At 41.8% G+C, this 17,227-nt stretch overlaps 1 protein-coding gene across 2 annotated transcripts in view; it reads right to left on the minus strand.

The window, feature by feature from the left end:
- ift80 (intraflagellar transport 80 homolog (Chlamydomonas)) overlaps window positions 1-17,227 on the minus strand; it is a 52,489-nt gene that overhangs the window by 28,873 nt on the left and 6,389 nt on the right. For both annotated transcript variants that reach the window (XM_080288928.1, XM_080288927.1), the window contains exons 6-8: window positions 11,511-11,620; window positions 10,417-10,506; window positions 10,200-10,337 (exon numbers count right to left, since the gene is read on the minus strand). In XM_080288928.1, coding sequence (XP_080145054.1) covers window positions 10,200-10,337; window positions 10,417-10,506; window positions 11,511-11,620 — 338 coding nt within the window. The remainder of the gene's footprint in view (window positions 1-10,199; window positions 10,338-10,416; window positions 10,507-11,510; window positions 11,621-17,227) is intronic.

Raw genomic sequence — 17,227 nt, forward strand, 5'->3', positions numbered from 1 at the left:
TTGCCTTTAAAAAAAAAACACAAAAAACCATCCTCCCACAAATTAGTAGCTCATTATTTTAATGACAAATACTTATTCCCTGTAGGCTTGAAAGGAGGCTGTTGAAACACTGCCGGTGTTCAGCTTGAATTAAGCTGGCTACCATGCTTTCTAACAACGACAGCTTTGTGGCAGAAAGAAAAGTCAAAATATCAAGGTTACTCTGCATGGGGAGATATTTCTATTTGTTATTAGCAACTAATTATCACAACTGCAAAAGTAAGTTGCATATTTACATGTGTCCTGGTTAAAATGTGAGTGTTTGCACAAAAAAAGTGGCTTGTCTGGCAAAACTAGAGTGGAAAACCCCCCCAACGCATTGATACATTTTTCTTTTTGAAAACCATTATGTTTCACTGTAACTGAAATGAACCAGACCAGGCATACATACTCAATCTTTTACATCTACTCTTGAAACCATGCAGTGTATGACTAATAAAGCAAAAATATATATTTATTAGCATGTAGCAAAGGCCAGAAATTATCACATCGCTCCTGAGCTATATGCAAAAGTTGCCCTATATATATTTAAAATAAATTAATATGATAATACTAATAAAACATAAAAGCTAAAATAAAATAAAATAAAAAATAAAACAGTAGAAACTAAGTCAAAGGAAAAAATAAAAGTACGACTCTGTGCCACTGAATTTCTGTCTCTCTACAGTACCTGAAAGTGTAGGGAAAGGGTTAATGACACATGTCTGGGCTAATGGCTCCCAGTGGAGCTATCTGCTGATTCAGCCCCATTACTTCACAAGCATTAAATATATCTGCTCTGACCGCTCTCTGCTCCCCCCCCAGCCCTAACGCAAGTCAACAACATGCTAATCAGAAGGGGGGCATGAGAGTTTCAGACTCTCTGTGCTTTTCTAGCCCTTCATCTTGGACGGTCCTGACACATTTGCAGCAAGCGTTTAGAAAAAAACTTGTAACTGCCACATGTGTTAATGGGTCAAACAGACTCTGTGACCCATTAACAAACTTGTATTTAATGCAGTTACAACCCTATTTGGCCTTGTTATATAGAGCACACAATGCACATACTTTTTTCATAAACATAAGCATATAATTATGTATCTCTAATACTTTACAGTCGTACTTCAGACCATATGCCATTGTTTAGTTATGTTTTCAACTTGAAATTAAAAATATTGCTCAAAGTGTGAAAAAAAGTTTATCTCATCATTACATAACATAAACTGTGGGGGAAAAAAACCCACACAGTTCAAACCTACAATTTTCTCCACAATTTTTAAACAGGTGAAAGGAGAGCTATTCTCTGTTAGTTTAACACTGTGCTAGTGAGCTAGTGGGAGCTGACCTAGTCCGGGGTTAACAGTCTTACATAAATCAGAACAGATGGCAGACTATCTGCAAAGCCAGCTGGCTTTAGTTTGCCTGTGTGTCTATGTGTAGGACAGGACCTGGCAGTGCAGGTACAGAGTAACTCCCTGCACATAATAAACACAAAATATCTCAGTGTAATGGACACTAGACATATACAGGCAAGTATAAAGCCCTAAACAGACATAGGGTGTACATGTCTGAAAATGCTGACACCAATGTTCAGGACCAAACCTGAGCTAAACCCACTATGAAGTATATATTTAAAAAAATGCTCAAGAGTGAAACTAAAAACAAAGCAATTTGCTTTGGGGAAAAAACAAGAAGGTCGTTTTGGATTAGGGCTCATCAATCTCTCAGCAGATTAGGAGACCTTGTAAACGTCAGCTTGCAGTGAACCCTCCATGGGGGATGGGGTTGACTATTAGGATAAGGACAGCTGGGCCTATGTCCAGGACTGGTCAGACCTGTGTGTGGGAATGTCTCAGGCTGGGAGCTGACTTCCAAGATGGATTCTACGTTCCAAATACCCACACCTTTTCTCGAGATGGTTATGTTACTTTAAACCAAATAACTTTTTAAATAAACATTTGTGTGCAACTGCAACATCATTATAGTGTTATTTAACTGTACATCATCTATGTATTGCAATTCCACACTGTTTGTATTTCATGCTGCATGTATTTCATGTTTCTGTGTAAGTAATCACTAGTATACAAAGTGATAATATTAGTTGCTTTGGTAACAAGTGTGCACACGCATACACGCACGCACACACACACACACACACGTAAGTCTACAAGTGGGGCATGGCAAGACAGAAGTAAAAAAACTGTGCACGTGAAATGCATTAAAGATGCAACTTATGAAGAAGAAATACATAAAATTCAACCGATAACTGTATTGTTTGTTAAAGATTTAATTTAACTCTGACCACTGTCAGAGTCCTTCAGTTTAACAATATCACTGCAAAACACAGTGTTATTCTAAAAAGTTGTCCTTCAATCTATTGTCATCTTGTCTGCTTTTATTCAAAATCGGCCTTGTAAAGAATCGCTGTGTGTGCGTGTGAGTGTATGCAAAACATACAATACAATCAAAGTAAAGGTTTCAGTATTTACTGTGCAATGACAAAGTAAACCATTTGCATTTCCTGACTCTGCAATAACACACTATAGTTATCTTATAAGCCCATTTGTAAACATAGGCTAGAGCTCCACAAATCTCTGTATTGAAATAGCCATTTGGCTTGGCTAACGAGATACAGAGGCTGGGCCGTAGACAAGCATAGTGTGGCATAAGTTGGAGCTTTGGCAGAGCAAAGGGAAGTGGAGAGAGACGGGAGAGGGACGGCAAGGGGGGGGGGGGGGGGGGGGGTCAAGACAAGCTAGAAGATAGCGAGAGAGAGAGAGAGAGAGAGAGAGAGAGAGAGAGAGAGAGAGAGAGAGAGAGAGAGAGAGAGGGAGAGTAATGATCTACACATGGTTTCATGCTGAAGCCTCAACATAGTAACCATAGACACATGCTGGGGCCTCCTGGGACTCATCAGCAGGACACAGCTGTGAGCTGGACAGCAGAATTCTATTAGCACCAACTATGCACATATGCACTTGCAAACACACACGCGCACAGACACGCACCCACACAGGTAATTTGGGTGTTTAAAAGCATTTGGCATGCTACAAATGGCAGAATGCACAAGACCCCACTATATCAGTGATGACAATTTAAGAACAGACAGGTTTATTTTGGTCATCGTATGAGCAGCACAGACTAAGGCTTTGAGAATGTATCCAGCCCTGTCTGTGTAGAACACTTGTTGATACCTGCTAATCTTACTTCCATCATTATACCATGGCAGATCTCTTCTACTGTCAAAGTATCCACACAGTGGAGCATACACAAAGTAAACTACATATGACAGGACAAAGCATTATTCCTCTGTTGAAGCAAACATATATAACAAATTTGAACAAATGAAGGAAGCAGTCATTAAATTACTCAGCATCATTCTGCTCCATGTGGAGGCCAGCAGAGAGGGGGAGGGAACCCTGGGGTGCAGCCAAAATTAAACCCTTTCAAATCATCCTCTTCTGGAAGTTGGTCCAGTGCCTCCAGCCCAGCCCTAGCCCTCAATAACGGTCCTTAATGAACTCTGGGCTGGCAAAAAATCTCAAAGTGATACCCCCAGTTCCACACATACTAGGCTCTCCCCTACTTGTGTGCACAACCAAAACCCGTTATTTGCTCCCTGCCTTCGTCACCAAGTATCACCCTCATGGCTTTATCCCTCTTTCCTCTCTTTCTGTCTATGAGTGTGACATGTTTGTCTAGCTAGTGGAGGTAGTGATTTAGCGTTGCTAAGAATGATGACTCTGCCAGAGCGGCTGGCAGGGCACTGTCTTACTGTCGTACTCTTACTCCAGCTTTGGGGGGAGGGAAGGAGGGTTTGAGAAGTAAAGAGAAAAAAGAAAAGAAAAAAAAAGAGAGAGAGAGAGAGAGAGAGAGAGAGAGAGAGAGAGAGAGAGAGAGAGAGAGAGAGAGAGAGAGAGAGAGAGAGAGAGAGAGAGAAACCACCGTCTTTTATGGAGACCAATCCTCCAAGCCTCACTGCCTAGGCCAACTTTAAAGGATATATTGGACAGTTCCACACTACCCCACCCCCCACCCCTCCAACTGCTCTCTTTTCTCAGCTTTTCATGCTCCCCTCCTTTTTGGTTTCCAACAAGGCAAGCCTTTAGCCGAACTCGGGAGAGGTGTAAAAGTAATACCATGTCAACAAGTGCCTTTTACTCTAACCCACTTTACGCACACAAGCACTGACTCTCTCTCTCTCACACACACACACATACACAAAAAAGAAAAAAAATTGGGGTCAATCATCTGCAAGATGGACCTAAGTATACACTGTTCCACAGAGTGTGCCAGAATGAGTTCAGCAACACAGAAAACCAAAGCCTGTTCGACACAAAGGGCCTCGAATACAAAGGAGAAATCATTATCCTCACATTCTGGTAGGGGAAACTAATGAGCTCCTTGGGATGACAGATTAAGTCTACATGTAAGTATTGCATCTAATAGTCTTACACTATTCATGCTCGCAAAGGTTTCATCAAGACTGGTAACCTCATTAAAATCTGTTAAAAGAAATGAGTGAAATTATTCCTATGAAAACAAGGATAAACTGTAGAGGGAGAGAGCTGAGAGAGGACGGGCAGACCTCAGATTCAGAACTGGAGTTCTTTTTCTACCACTTCACAGTAATATGGAGGAAGCTTTCTGTTCTTACTACAGCGAGCGAGAGAGAGTGTGCATAAAGGAAAAGTGCAGAGTGGAGAGAGCAAGAAATAGCATGCAAAAGCACAGATTTTTAAGGGGAGGGAGAGAGTGAGAAAGAAGAGAGTGAGGGACAGAGAGCGCAAGTGGGAGGAGGAGGGAGAGAGAGAAAGAGAGAGGGGTAGCCCTACCCAGTTGCCTGGGGAGAAAACTGCTCTGCTGCTGACTCAGGACTCTCTTTGTTTGACAACGCTCCCTAGCTCTCCCTCTCTCTCTCTCCCTGACACACTCACAAACTTACTTGTCTTTTTTCAAATACTAAGACACCATGTTTTTTAATGTGCACATGGTCTTTCTTTGTCAAAGCTACACCATTAATTTCACTCAGTCTCTGCTGTTTTTCTACTCCCTATCCTCAACGTGTGTGTGTGTGTTTCTCTTTTACTTCTGCTGCCTAAAAACATACTGTACTGAACGCCCCAGTTTCTTGTGATGAAAACAGATAAAGGTTTGCACTGTAATAAATCTACAGTGGTTTCTTTTGCTTTTTCATGCTCCACTAACAGTGGTTCACAATCAGGACCAGAACTCTTGGCCATTTCATTCTTTTCCAACAGCGGCACTTTCCAGATGTTGGCTGGCCAATGGCTGGTAGCAAACTTGCCAGCACACGCTCAGGTATATGCTCCCCAGTGGTAAAGGGGGAGACCTGTTAAAGGGACTAACTGATAAGCCGGTGATGACTGATGCCTAGCAAATAAGAGTCTACGGCTCAGAGGGAAAATAAAGACAACAACAAGTGTGGCAGGCTAACAGACAGTCAAGAGGAATACACTTTCTGGGGACATAAACAATAGCTAGCTGTGTTAAGGACGGGTGGACAAAGATCCTACAGACAAAGCGGGTGCAGATGAAGACGCAAGGGATAATGAAGAAAGTTAAACATGGACCAATTCCAAAAGTGGCAATGCTGAGCAAAGCCCTAAGGGGACCCCTAGACTCATCCAGAAAAAGAGAGGTAAAGAGGGCCTCGAGGAAGGAACAAGGGAGACGGAGCCAAGAGGGGGAGCACTGATAAGTGCAAGGTAGCCAAACATACCCAAAGGGAGTAGGGAGGCATGAGAAGCAAAAAAAAGAATGATAGAGGAAGATTTAGACAAATGAGGTAATTCTATGTTTAAAAAAAAGAAAGAAAGAAAAAGTAAAAACATGCAAGAGAAAGAAACAATTAGGAGCTCAGTCTCCTGCATAATTTTACCCAAAACTGACACGAAGTGGATGAATAAAATATTCAGTTCGTTCTAAAGACAATGTAGCTAGCAGAAAATCATGGATAATCACTGATTGTTATGAGTGAAGACCATTTCGGCTTTTCAATCAAATAGAAAAATCAAAAAGGGTATAACAGTGGTTTAACACTTTTACATTCTCTGCCTTTGAAAGCAATGCTACTATTATGAGGTATAACATTAACAGATCATTTTCTCAAAACTGTGTGAGGTTAACAACTGTTAGTTCTTTGTGTACCAACAACTGCAACACCCGAAGGAAGGGGATTTTTAACTATAAATGACAAAGATATTCATAAGAAATAGGGCTCACCCTTACGCCAACTTTACGAGTATTCAGACTAAGCTAGTCTCCTGTGCACAAGTATAATTTAACAGAAGGGGATTAGAAAAGAGATGGTGGAAAGGAGAGTGGAAGAGTAAGATATGCACTTGAGATTATTGGTGGGAGCATGAGAGAAACCTGGATCATTCCAGGTCAACCATATTTTTAGTAATACCTCAGTTAAATGAGACCAGAGGAGAGACAGGAGCAGCAACCATTAGGTTCAATGAGGTATACATCTACAGCCACTTTCAGATTGACACCAAGCCCTGCATGAACAATCACAGGCTGATTATTCGTTTAAATGAGGTCATTCTGGTAAACACTCAGATTTTCAGCAAAAACAGTTATGCCTTCTTGATCTGACTCTGCTTACGTGCCTTTGACCAGCCTCTGAACTTGGGATGATGTCCTGTGCTCTGTGTCTCCTACAGCAGAAGAAGAACTTGCTCTTCATGACCAAATAACAAAAGCAAAAAGATAAAATCATATTTTTTTAATGAATCTATTGAAAGTTTAAATAGATAAACAAATATTATTCTTATTCCTTCACAATATTCTTCCAGGGAATTAGAATAGCAAAACCAGGCAGCTTTAACATTTATGCATGTGAGCACGGTTGTACAGCAAAGAGAGAGAGAAAAAACAAGTGTACAGAAGAGAAGGGGGAGAAGGGGTGGAGAGCAAGAAGCGAGAGGGTGCTTGCCTGGCACAATGAGTCCTACTTGTTAGCTAGTGACAGTGTCAGGGATCGTGACAGGGTCCAGACGCTAGACACCAGCTGCAGCGCCTCGTAAATAGACTGCTGTCTCGCAGGCACATTTGCACGGCAATGGTTGCACACAAATGTGCACACACAGGCATGTGGGCACATGCATATACTATGGCAGGCACACAGACAGACACTGACTTATTGTGTCTCCCAAATCTTGTAAAAGGGACAGTGAGCCTCTTTGTGTCTTGTGTGATGTTAAACCTCCTGTAAAAAGTGCTTTACACAAAAAGCGATCTACACAAAAGAACTCTAAGCACCATAAAAGTCTAAATAAAAGAAATAAATATGTATTAATAAATCAGTTATCTTTTAATTGTTAAGAAAAAAATGCTACAATCAGTCCATGGGTGACTTGCTGGAACTGCAAGACTAATTTATTTATTTTTTTGCTACTTTTGTATTTGCGTGTGTCCACCCAGCCTTTCCAGCGATAATGGAGAGGGGTAATTCACTACATCTGCCCTAAGGCATGGAGGAGAGAAAGTAAAAACGTAGACGAGAGCTGATAGTTTAGAAGGAGAGGAGAGCCAAGCTGGAAAAGGGTGAAAGGGTTAAATCTGCAGGACTGATCCTGCTGAGCCAGCAGCAGTACGTTAAAGTGCAAGGTTTCATTGTAGCAGATACAGAATGAAACTCCTTCCCATTAGTCACGCTAGTAACTGAAAAGGCTCTTCACGCTGTTTAACCCTTGCTGTGCTGCAAACAAACCACAGCAACAACACAGGTAAAGCACTTGTAAGCAGCTAATGGTTTCTGTCTGCAACTTCTCATGCACAATGACATTATAATAAATATACAACACTGGTCGAGGGTGCACATGTAAGCAAAACTTGAACTTTTTCTCTGATGCATGAAAGAACCTTCTGTCTGAATTCACACATAGAACGCGACTCGGACGGAGTGACCTTTTGAGGGGGATTTTCTTTTTCTAAACTCTTTTCCCCCCCTTATTCCCTGCACCCCCACTCCGCTTCTCTTCTTGAGCAAGCCTCCCACACCATGCTACAGCACACACTGTCTCTGAGGGGCTTAGGGAGGAGAAGGCATGCATACCCTTCCTCCAGTCAGAGCAGGGCAGAACCATAATCATCATAATTATCATCATCATCACACTGCCTTAACCAAGACACACCACAGCAAAGCAAGTGGTGCAATGATGAAACAATGGAACAAACCAACCACGTAAACAAACCCATAATGGGAGGACATAAGGTTACTCGGGTCATTACAAAAAATAAAGGAGCAAGTTGTAATTTTAATAGTACATTATTTTTAGTTTTGTTTACACGGGCAAAATGGATATGAGCTGGCTTAATTTGAATCACTTCCTCAAGCTGCAGCAATAATCTGGCAGGTTACTCCAAAACAACTGAAATCGCTGGTTCAGAAGAGCAAAAGTAACTATACCAAATCTGTCTCGCAACGCAGATACAAACACACACCTTACTCCTGTAGAGAAGACATACTGGTTGGTCCCGACCTCTCTCTAGCACATATGATTTAGTACCCCAAGAAAAAAAAAGAAAGACATTTGATCCTAATTAAATCAAAATGAAGCATGAAATGCCCGATGATCAGGACACAAAAATCCCAGCCCAGGTTGTTTGTTTTGATTACTGCGATCTGATGCAGCAGTACAGTGACATCTGAACATAAACTCAAAGAAGCCCTAAACGTCCCATGAGGGAACTGGTAATATTGCTCTCTGCCAAGTGTTCAGCAATAATGAAACAACAATTACCATTCATCATTCTCTCATTTCCTTTCTCATTACTGAAGTTACCATCAGCACCAGGTAACAAGAACATGTGGCATGCAGCCTAATGTGATTTAAAGAGATGAATGATGTATAGAAAACACGTGGCCTGTAATGAGCTACACACTGTAAACCATACTGCATTGGAAAAGCTGACACTGTGCTATAGACACTGTATGTTTCGAGGAACAGGACTTCACACACTACAAATAAATGCTACACGGGGAGATGTACATAAACTAAAGGAAAAAGTACACAAAAAAGCTAAAAATATGTGGAAAGTACATGGCCCTGATGATGTACAGCTTCTGCTCTTTTTTTCCAGCAACAGCTGCATATAACTGAGGTCAGTCTGATTTCATGAACAACCCCCTTTTAGAGTATGTCACTGAAAGGTAATAGTTAAATTGTTTTTGAGGAACAAGTCGTTCGTTTAAAATGATGAATTTTATGATATCCTCAAAAAGTGATCAAAAACCTGGAATTAACTTAAGCACATGCTAACATACTTTGATTTTTTTTACTCAATATATATACTTTTTCATGAGATTACTGCGACAAAGTTGTTGTTTTTTTCCTGTAGGACTGCGTGTACTTACTTACTGACTACATGTGTAACCAGAGAGGAGACATGTATTACTGAAAATTCAACCTTAGGTAGACTTTTTGTAAAAAGATTACATATGGCAAATGATTATCATCCTTATTAAAACAGTTCCTGGTCAGGTGTAAAAGATTAGATTAGACTGAGTGGTCATTTGAGTGTGTTCGTGTGCCAGGGTTGTGTTGAGATTAGCTAGTTACTGGCTGTGGGGAAAAAAAAAAAAAAAATCAACTTCCACATTTTATTTTCAAAAAAGCAAAAATGTTACACAAGTTTTTTTATTATTAAATATTAGTAAATTAATGTATCAGGTTGAAATTGTAAGGTCTTTACCTGACAATATAAAGCGCCTTAAGGCAACTGATGTTGTGATTTGTTGCTATATAAATAAAACTGAATTGAACTGAACTAAATTGTGGTTCACTGACGGACTGTAGTCCTGCCCATACCCTACCTCCAGCACTTCTTGTTGGATACATGGGTAAGACAGTCGATGATGAATGTGTAAGAGGTGCCAGAAATCTCAAATTAAGTTCACTTTATGTCATTCCAGGCATATTAAAATACACCGGGACAAAATTATGTTTATGAAAGCCTGAGTAAGTGGGAAAAAAAAACAAAAAAAAAAAACAAAGAAAATTTGCTGTTTTGAACCCTTTTGCCAAAACTGTGTCTATTATTAACCTCTATTTCACTTCTATAGCTAATACCAGACATCCCATTTACATTATACTATGTTCAACATTTAAAAAATAAAAATACATGGAGGTTATAATGGGTTCACTTACTCCAGTCTTATCACAGAGCCGCAGGGTGTTGAAAGAGCCCACAGCAAACACCTCTCCATCTGGAGCCCAGGACAAAGATGTGACTGGGTAGTCATGAGACAGTGAGCAGTGAAGCAGATGTCCAAAGCTGTCCCATACCTGTTGAAGAGGCAAATGGTTTTAAAAAGGTATTCAGTAATTATTAAGACATCAACAAATATACTAAAAAGCCACTGACCTTATATTTACAATCTTCCCCACCTGACAGGATTAGGTCATTGACTGAATTCCAGTCTACCTTCAGAATGACCCCATCATGAGCCTTCCACTAGGGAGAGAAAGATAGAGAGAAAGCATACACGTAATGGAAAGAATGGGGGGAAAAAAGAAAAAGTTAGGTTAAGAAACATAATAACGTCATCAACACATAACATTTTGGTTTGAAGAGATCTCTAACAAATTCCTATACTTTTCCTTTGTCCAAAAGGAGGATAAAAATAAGCTGGCTGGAATAAGCACCCGTATGGAATTTATTTTTTGGTCACGACCACAGTTACAAGTTTATGAATTGTTTCATCTTAGCCAAACTGAGAGCTTACTTTTAACATTATGTGTTACAGTGTAACACAGAACAGAGAGCCTGTTCCCAGCCTTATCTCACCAGACCTAATGTACCATTCTGTTCCTAATCTGTATAAACATTTTATTTTTTGTACACTGGTTACTTATTCCATGTACCCAAGGAAGACACAGGTAGATATTCTGTATTGCTGTCTGTATAAGGGACTGCAAAGGTCAAAGAGGATGATGTTAGGGGGTCTGTGGGGGAGGGGGGAGGGGAGTTCATTTGTTTAGTTCATTGTGTTGGTCTTCAGGGGATCTCAGAGGGAGATAATAAAGTTGGGACATTGTGCTTGTATATGAATTTATGTGCAGTAATAGCTTAGTAATAGTTTTCTTATAAGCCTTTAAGTATAGTGTAGCAGAGGTGAGAAAAAAATCTTCTCTTGTTTCAGTGTCTTTTATGAAATTAATGGCCTCGCTGACTCATTTAAATGGAGAACTCAATTTTGCTTCTGTTTGACATAATAATTTCAAGTTAATAATTCACTACAAACTATACTATACTGAGAGGTCATATGGTCTGGAACTGGTATATATATATATATATACATATGAAATAGCGTATTTTGATGTCTAAATCCTACAAGCCTTTGTAAATGTCAGTAAAATGAAAACGAATATCCCCAAGTGTGAATTTGCACTCAAGCAACATGTGTGAGTAACAGAGAGAGTTTAGTCTGTCGGCTTACTCAGAAAAAGTTTGTTTACCTGTATGATTTTGGCGCTGGGCTGTAAAGGCTTGATAATTAGCTGTCTTCCTGAAGTGTAGAGAATTCTGTCCGAGTCCGGACCCCAGGCCACAGAATATACAGGAGATCCTGGAAAGACATCCAAAAGCATAGGATGAAGAAAGCAGCAATCTTCTATTAATCATGAGCCAAGAGCACAGAGTTGTGTACAAATGCGCCCTCTCTCATTTACAAATCAGAATTTGCTGTGAACAATAGCTAGAGGATGAAGCAGACCCAATTCCTCCTCTCAAAAGATATCATACTCAATCAGAAATCTCACCTCATTTAGTCTACGTAACAGCACTTTGCTTCACTTACAAGAAAACCAGCTGAGAAAATCAGTCTAACTTCTACTGCATAAGCACAAGTGTGTGTCTCTGTGAGCAAGAGCGTGTGTTGAGCTGTGCCTGTGAATCTGTGTGTGTGTGTGTGTGTGTGTGTGTGTGTGTGTGTGTGTGTGTGTGTGTGTGTGTGTGTGTGTGTGTGTGGGGGGGGGGGGGGGGGGGTGACATTTAACCCTACTCCAGGTGCATGGGGTTTCCCACAAATGCCAAATGATCCAAATCTGACGAAGGCGATGAGAGGGGTTCAGACAAGTTCCTTTTTCCTCGCTCTCACTCTGTTCCAACCTCTTCCTAGAGCTCTCTCGTAAAATGGGTCATAGTATCCAAAAAGAACAGTGTGCTCCTGTAATTTGTGCATATATGTGCATGTGTGAGAGAGAGTTTGTGTGAGTGTGTGTTTGTGAAGCTGTAGCCACAAAAGAGAATCAACACCTGCAGTGATCTGGGTGCCATGTGTATCTGTAGAAATACTACTAAATCCAGGTGTTGCACAAATGTACAGCTCAATCCCCAAACACTAAGAAAAAACATTACTACATACTGGCCTCAATCACCAGTCCCCAGCCAGGTTTTACACAGCATCATTCAGGAGTGGCATACAATCAGTTTCACCAAGAAGCCAATTTTTACCCCCCAAAACAGTTACATCTGACATCAACTGCACAGTGATTAATAAGTAAGATCTGAATGCTAAAGAAAGAACTTTAGCATCAGTCTTACTTGAGATTTTTATGGCTTTTAGTAAAACTCCACTTCTAAATAAATAAATAAATAAATATATATATAAAAAACACCCAGCACGCCCCTGCGGGCGGTTTGTCCTTCAAGCTCGGGTCCTCTACCAGAGGCCTGGGAGCTTGAGGGTCCTGCGCAGTATAGGGCTTTGGAGTTGACGTCATGCCGCAATGCATTGTGGGAGCGCAGCGCCATTTTCGGGGTCTACGATCCAAACAAACTCACTGTTGGAACGGCGACGACGACAAGAAACATGTTTAAAAGCAGCTCAAAAGAAAACGGACGGTATAGAGACCGATTGCGTCCAGAGGCGAAGCAGCGGTATTTGAAAAAAAATAGAGTGCATCGCAAATCTGGACCCATATGAAATACGGCAGTGGAGTAAAGACCCAGACGACTTCCCGCCACTGTCCTACCCCGATATCTTCACGCATCTTGTTTGTGGAGTAAGCGCTTACACAGCGAACCAGTTTCGTAATTACAAGTCACTGGAGGCGCACATCCAATTTACAAATGGCTGGGTGCAAGATTTGGCTATTTTCAAGCCGCCAAACTCTTGAGTACGTCGTCAAAGTAAGTCAGCTGGAGTGCATCGAGTGAAATAGCCATTTTCCACCCCCCACCATAATTAATGTTATACATTTATCAGTAAACTGCTAAAATATCGTTATCATATTATGTGCCCATAATTGTAAAGTAGATGCAAATTAACACATTGATAATCGGGCAAATTATTAACGCCAATTTGTGTCCTCCCTGTCTCCTCCTGCGAATCTTTACATAGCACATATGTCTGCAAAGTCACTCCATTTGATGTTTGATCGCAATTTCTATAACTTCCGAGACCACCAACGATAATATTATTCAGCTATAAAGTGTGATGTGAACATATTTAGAACTTACCGGAATGAAAATGTCTTGAGCACACCAGCTGATATCTGGAGACGTAACAGAACTTGATATCAGCTCGTCTCACGGCTGCTATCCAGGCTAGACGCCTTCGTTTGGTAATATCCGATACATGAGCTCCTTCATGTTGCTTCCAGGTTGGGAAAGCATAAAAAAACAATTGAAACTTATTCCCGTGCCGGTCGTAAGATCGAACATTGCAGCCAAGCACACAGCAAGTACGAACCATGGCTATGCTTTCGCTCCTTACTTAGACCCCCAAAATGGCGGATCGGGCCAAAATCCTTTCCACGCCCACCCCCGTGACATCACGCTCCAAAGCCCTATCTTAGCTGTTCCCAGGACTGCGCTCTTCTGGACAGAGATCGCCGATGTTATTCCCGGGATCTGCTGGAGCCACTCGCCTAGCTTGGGAGTCACCGCACCTAGTGCTCCGATTACCACGGGGACCACCGTTACCTTCACCCTCCACATCCTCTCAAGCTCTTCTCTGAGCCCTTGGTATTTCTCCAGCTTCTCGTGTTCCTTCTTCCTGATATTGCTGTCATTCGGAACCGCTACATCGATCACTACGGCCGTCTTCTTCTGTTTGTCTACCACCACTATGTCCGGTTGGTTAGCCACCACCATTTTGTCCATCTCTATCTGGAAGTCCCACAGGATCTTAGCTCGGTCATTCTCCACCACCCTTGGGGGCATCTCCCATTTTGACCTCGGGACTTCCAGATTATACTCGGCACAGATGTTCCTGTACACTATGCCGGTCACTTGGTTATGGCGTTCCATGTATGCCTTGCCTGCTAGCATCTTGCACCCTGCTGTTATGTGCTGGATTGTCTCTGGGGCATCTTTACACAGCCTGCACCTGGGGTCTTGCCTGGTGTGATAGACCCCAGCCTCTATGGATCTTGTACTCAGAGTTTGTTCTTGTGCTGCCATGATTAGTGCCTCTGTGCTGTCTTTCAGTCCAGCTTTGTCCAGCCACTGGTAGGATTTCTGGATATCAGCCACCTCCTCTATCTGCCGGTGGTACATACCGTGCAGGGGCCTGTCCTTCCATGATGGTTCCTCGTCTCCCTCCTCTTTCTTGGGTTTCTGCTGCCTGAGGTATTCACTGAGCACTCGGTCAGTTGGGGCCATCTTCCCAATGTATTCTTGGATGTTCGTTGTCTCATCCTGGACTGTGGTGCTGACACTCACCAGTCCCCGGCCCCCTTCCTTCCGCTTAGCGTACAGCCTCAGGGTGCTGGACTTGGGGTGAAACCCTCCATGCATGGTAAGGAGCTTTCTTGTCTTTATGTCAGTGGCTTCTATCTCCTCCTTTGGCCAGCCTATTACCCCAGCAGGGTACCTGATCACGGGCAGGGCGTACGTGTTGATGGCCCGGATCTTGTTCTTACCATTCAGCTGACTCCTCAGGACTTGCCTGACCCTCTGCAGGTACTTGGTGGTTGCAGCTTTTCTAGCGGCCTCTTCATGGTTCCCATTCGCCTGCGGGATCCCCAGGTACTTGTACCTGTCCTCTATGTCTGCAATGTTGCCTTCTGGTAGTTCAATCCCCTCAGTTCTGACTAACTTCCCTCTCTTTGTTACCATCCGACTACACTTCTCCAGTCCGAATGACATTCCAATGTCATTGCTGTATAACCTGGTAGTGTGGATCAGTGAATCGATGTCTCGTTCACTCTTGGCATACAGCTTGATGTCATCCATGTACAGGAGGTGGCTGACAACTGCTCCGTTCCGTAGTCGGTATCCGTAGCCAGTCTTGTTAATGATCTCACTGAGGGGGTTCAGGCCTATGCAGAACAGCAGTGGGGACAGAGCATCTCCTTGGTAGATCCCGCACTTGATGGTGACTTGTGCTGTGGGCTTGGAGTTGGCCTCTAGTGTTGTACGCCACATCCCCATTGAGTTCCTGATGAAGGCTCTTAGGGTCCCATTGATCTTGTACAATTCTAAGCATTCCAGTATCCAGCTGTGGGGCATTGAGTCATAGGCCTTCTTGTAATCAATCCAGGCAGTGCACAGGTTGGTCAGTCTGGTCTTGCAGTCTCGGCTGACTGTTCTGTCTACCAGTAGCTGGTGTTTTGCGAGAGTACACCTTTGCTGGTTCTGTGGAGAACAGCTGGTTTATTCTCCTGCCTTCTATCTCTCTGGTGTACCTCCTCAAGCGGCTGGCCAAGGCTATGAGTCTTTGCTTGGCAGTTTCCAAGGCCTCAGGTATGGACAGCTTGCTGTATTTCTTATGCACCTTCTTTGTCGTACCTTTCTTCAACTCCGTTAGTTGGCTAACCTCCCTCCGTGCTACTTTGATCTTGCCCTCTAGCCTCCTTCTCCATGGAGGGTACTGCCCCTTGTGGCTGTTCAACTTGTAGCCAAGCATCTCACTGATCACTGCTGCCGTATTGTAGATGTTGTATGTAATATATATATATATTATATATATAAAAAACAAAAACACCCAGCACGCCCCTGCGGGCGGTTTTATCCTTCAAGCTCGGGTCCTCTACCAGAGGCCTGGGAGCTTGAGGCAGTTGTCAGCCACCATATATATGGTGGCTGACAACTGCCATATATATATATATATATATATATATATATATATATATATATATATATATATATATATATATATATATATATATATATATATATATATATATATATATATATATATATATATATATATATATATATATATATATATATGAGAGAGAGAGAGAGAGAGAGAGAGAGAGAGAGAGAGAGAGAGAGAGAGAGAGAGAGAGAGAGAGAGAGAGAGAGTGCCTCTAATTATTTATTTTTTTTACTTATACCTGAAAACGGACTTTTGGCAGTACTAAGCATGATTATCTTCTTAAGCCTTGATTATACTGTGTTTTGAAAACGGACAGCAGAGCCAAATAGGCATCCTGGTTTCACACTTCTTTCAACTCCGCTTGAAGTCCGTCACCTTTGCAACATGAGTAGTTAGTGTATTATAATGTAAATTCTCTATTAATTTGTCCACACAGTCACTAAAAATAGGTAGGCATGTTTTCCACAGTCTGACATCCCATCTTCCCTTTAACAGCAGTCTATAAACATGTGGGAGCTGAGGAGACCAGCTGCTGGACTTTTGGGAGAGGAATCTTGTCCCATTCTTGTCTGATACAGGATCCTAGCTGTTCAGCAGTCCTGGGTTTTCTTTGTAGTCTACTTCATTTGTTGCATTTTATAATGAACCAAATGCTTTCAATTGCAGAAAGCCCAGTTTACCAACCATATCTTTCTACAATTAAGCCATTGAGTCTGGATGGACAAAAAGTGGGCTACCATATCAGAGATGATGGTGCAGATCATGTTCATTATAGATGACGACAAATTCATTCATTCTTCACAATTTTACCTTGAAAATTCTGAATTTGTTACAGAATTTTTAGATGTAGTTTTCTGCAGATAAACCTGTGCCTTTAATTCTGAGAAACTCTGCCTCTCTAAGATGGTCTTGGAGGAGAAACTCTAAAAATCTATCAAACATGAGGCACTACACATTGTGGTGAGGTTATATACCACCACTAAGATTTTGTTAAATGTTCCTTAGCAAGTTGGCCCTCAACCAGATGCTTTTGGTAGCCATTAACAAGCTTCTGGTCTAATTCTGGCTGACCACTCTTCTTTGAAAAATTGGGTTAATTTAAGTTCATTTAAATTGGTTTGTTTC

The sequence above is a fragment of the Astatotilapia calliptera genome, chromosome 14 (genome assembly GCF_964374335.1).
Source record: "Astatotilapia calliptera chromosome 14, fAstCal68.1, whole genome shotgun sequence".
NCBI lineage: Eukaryota > Metazoa > Chordata > Actinopteri > Cichliformes > Cichlidae > Astatotilapia > Astatotilapia calliptera.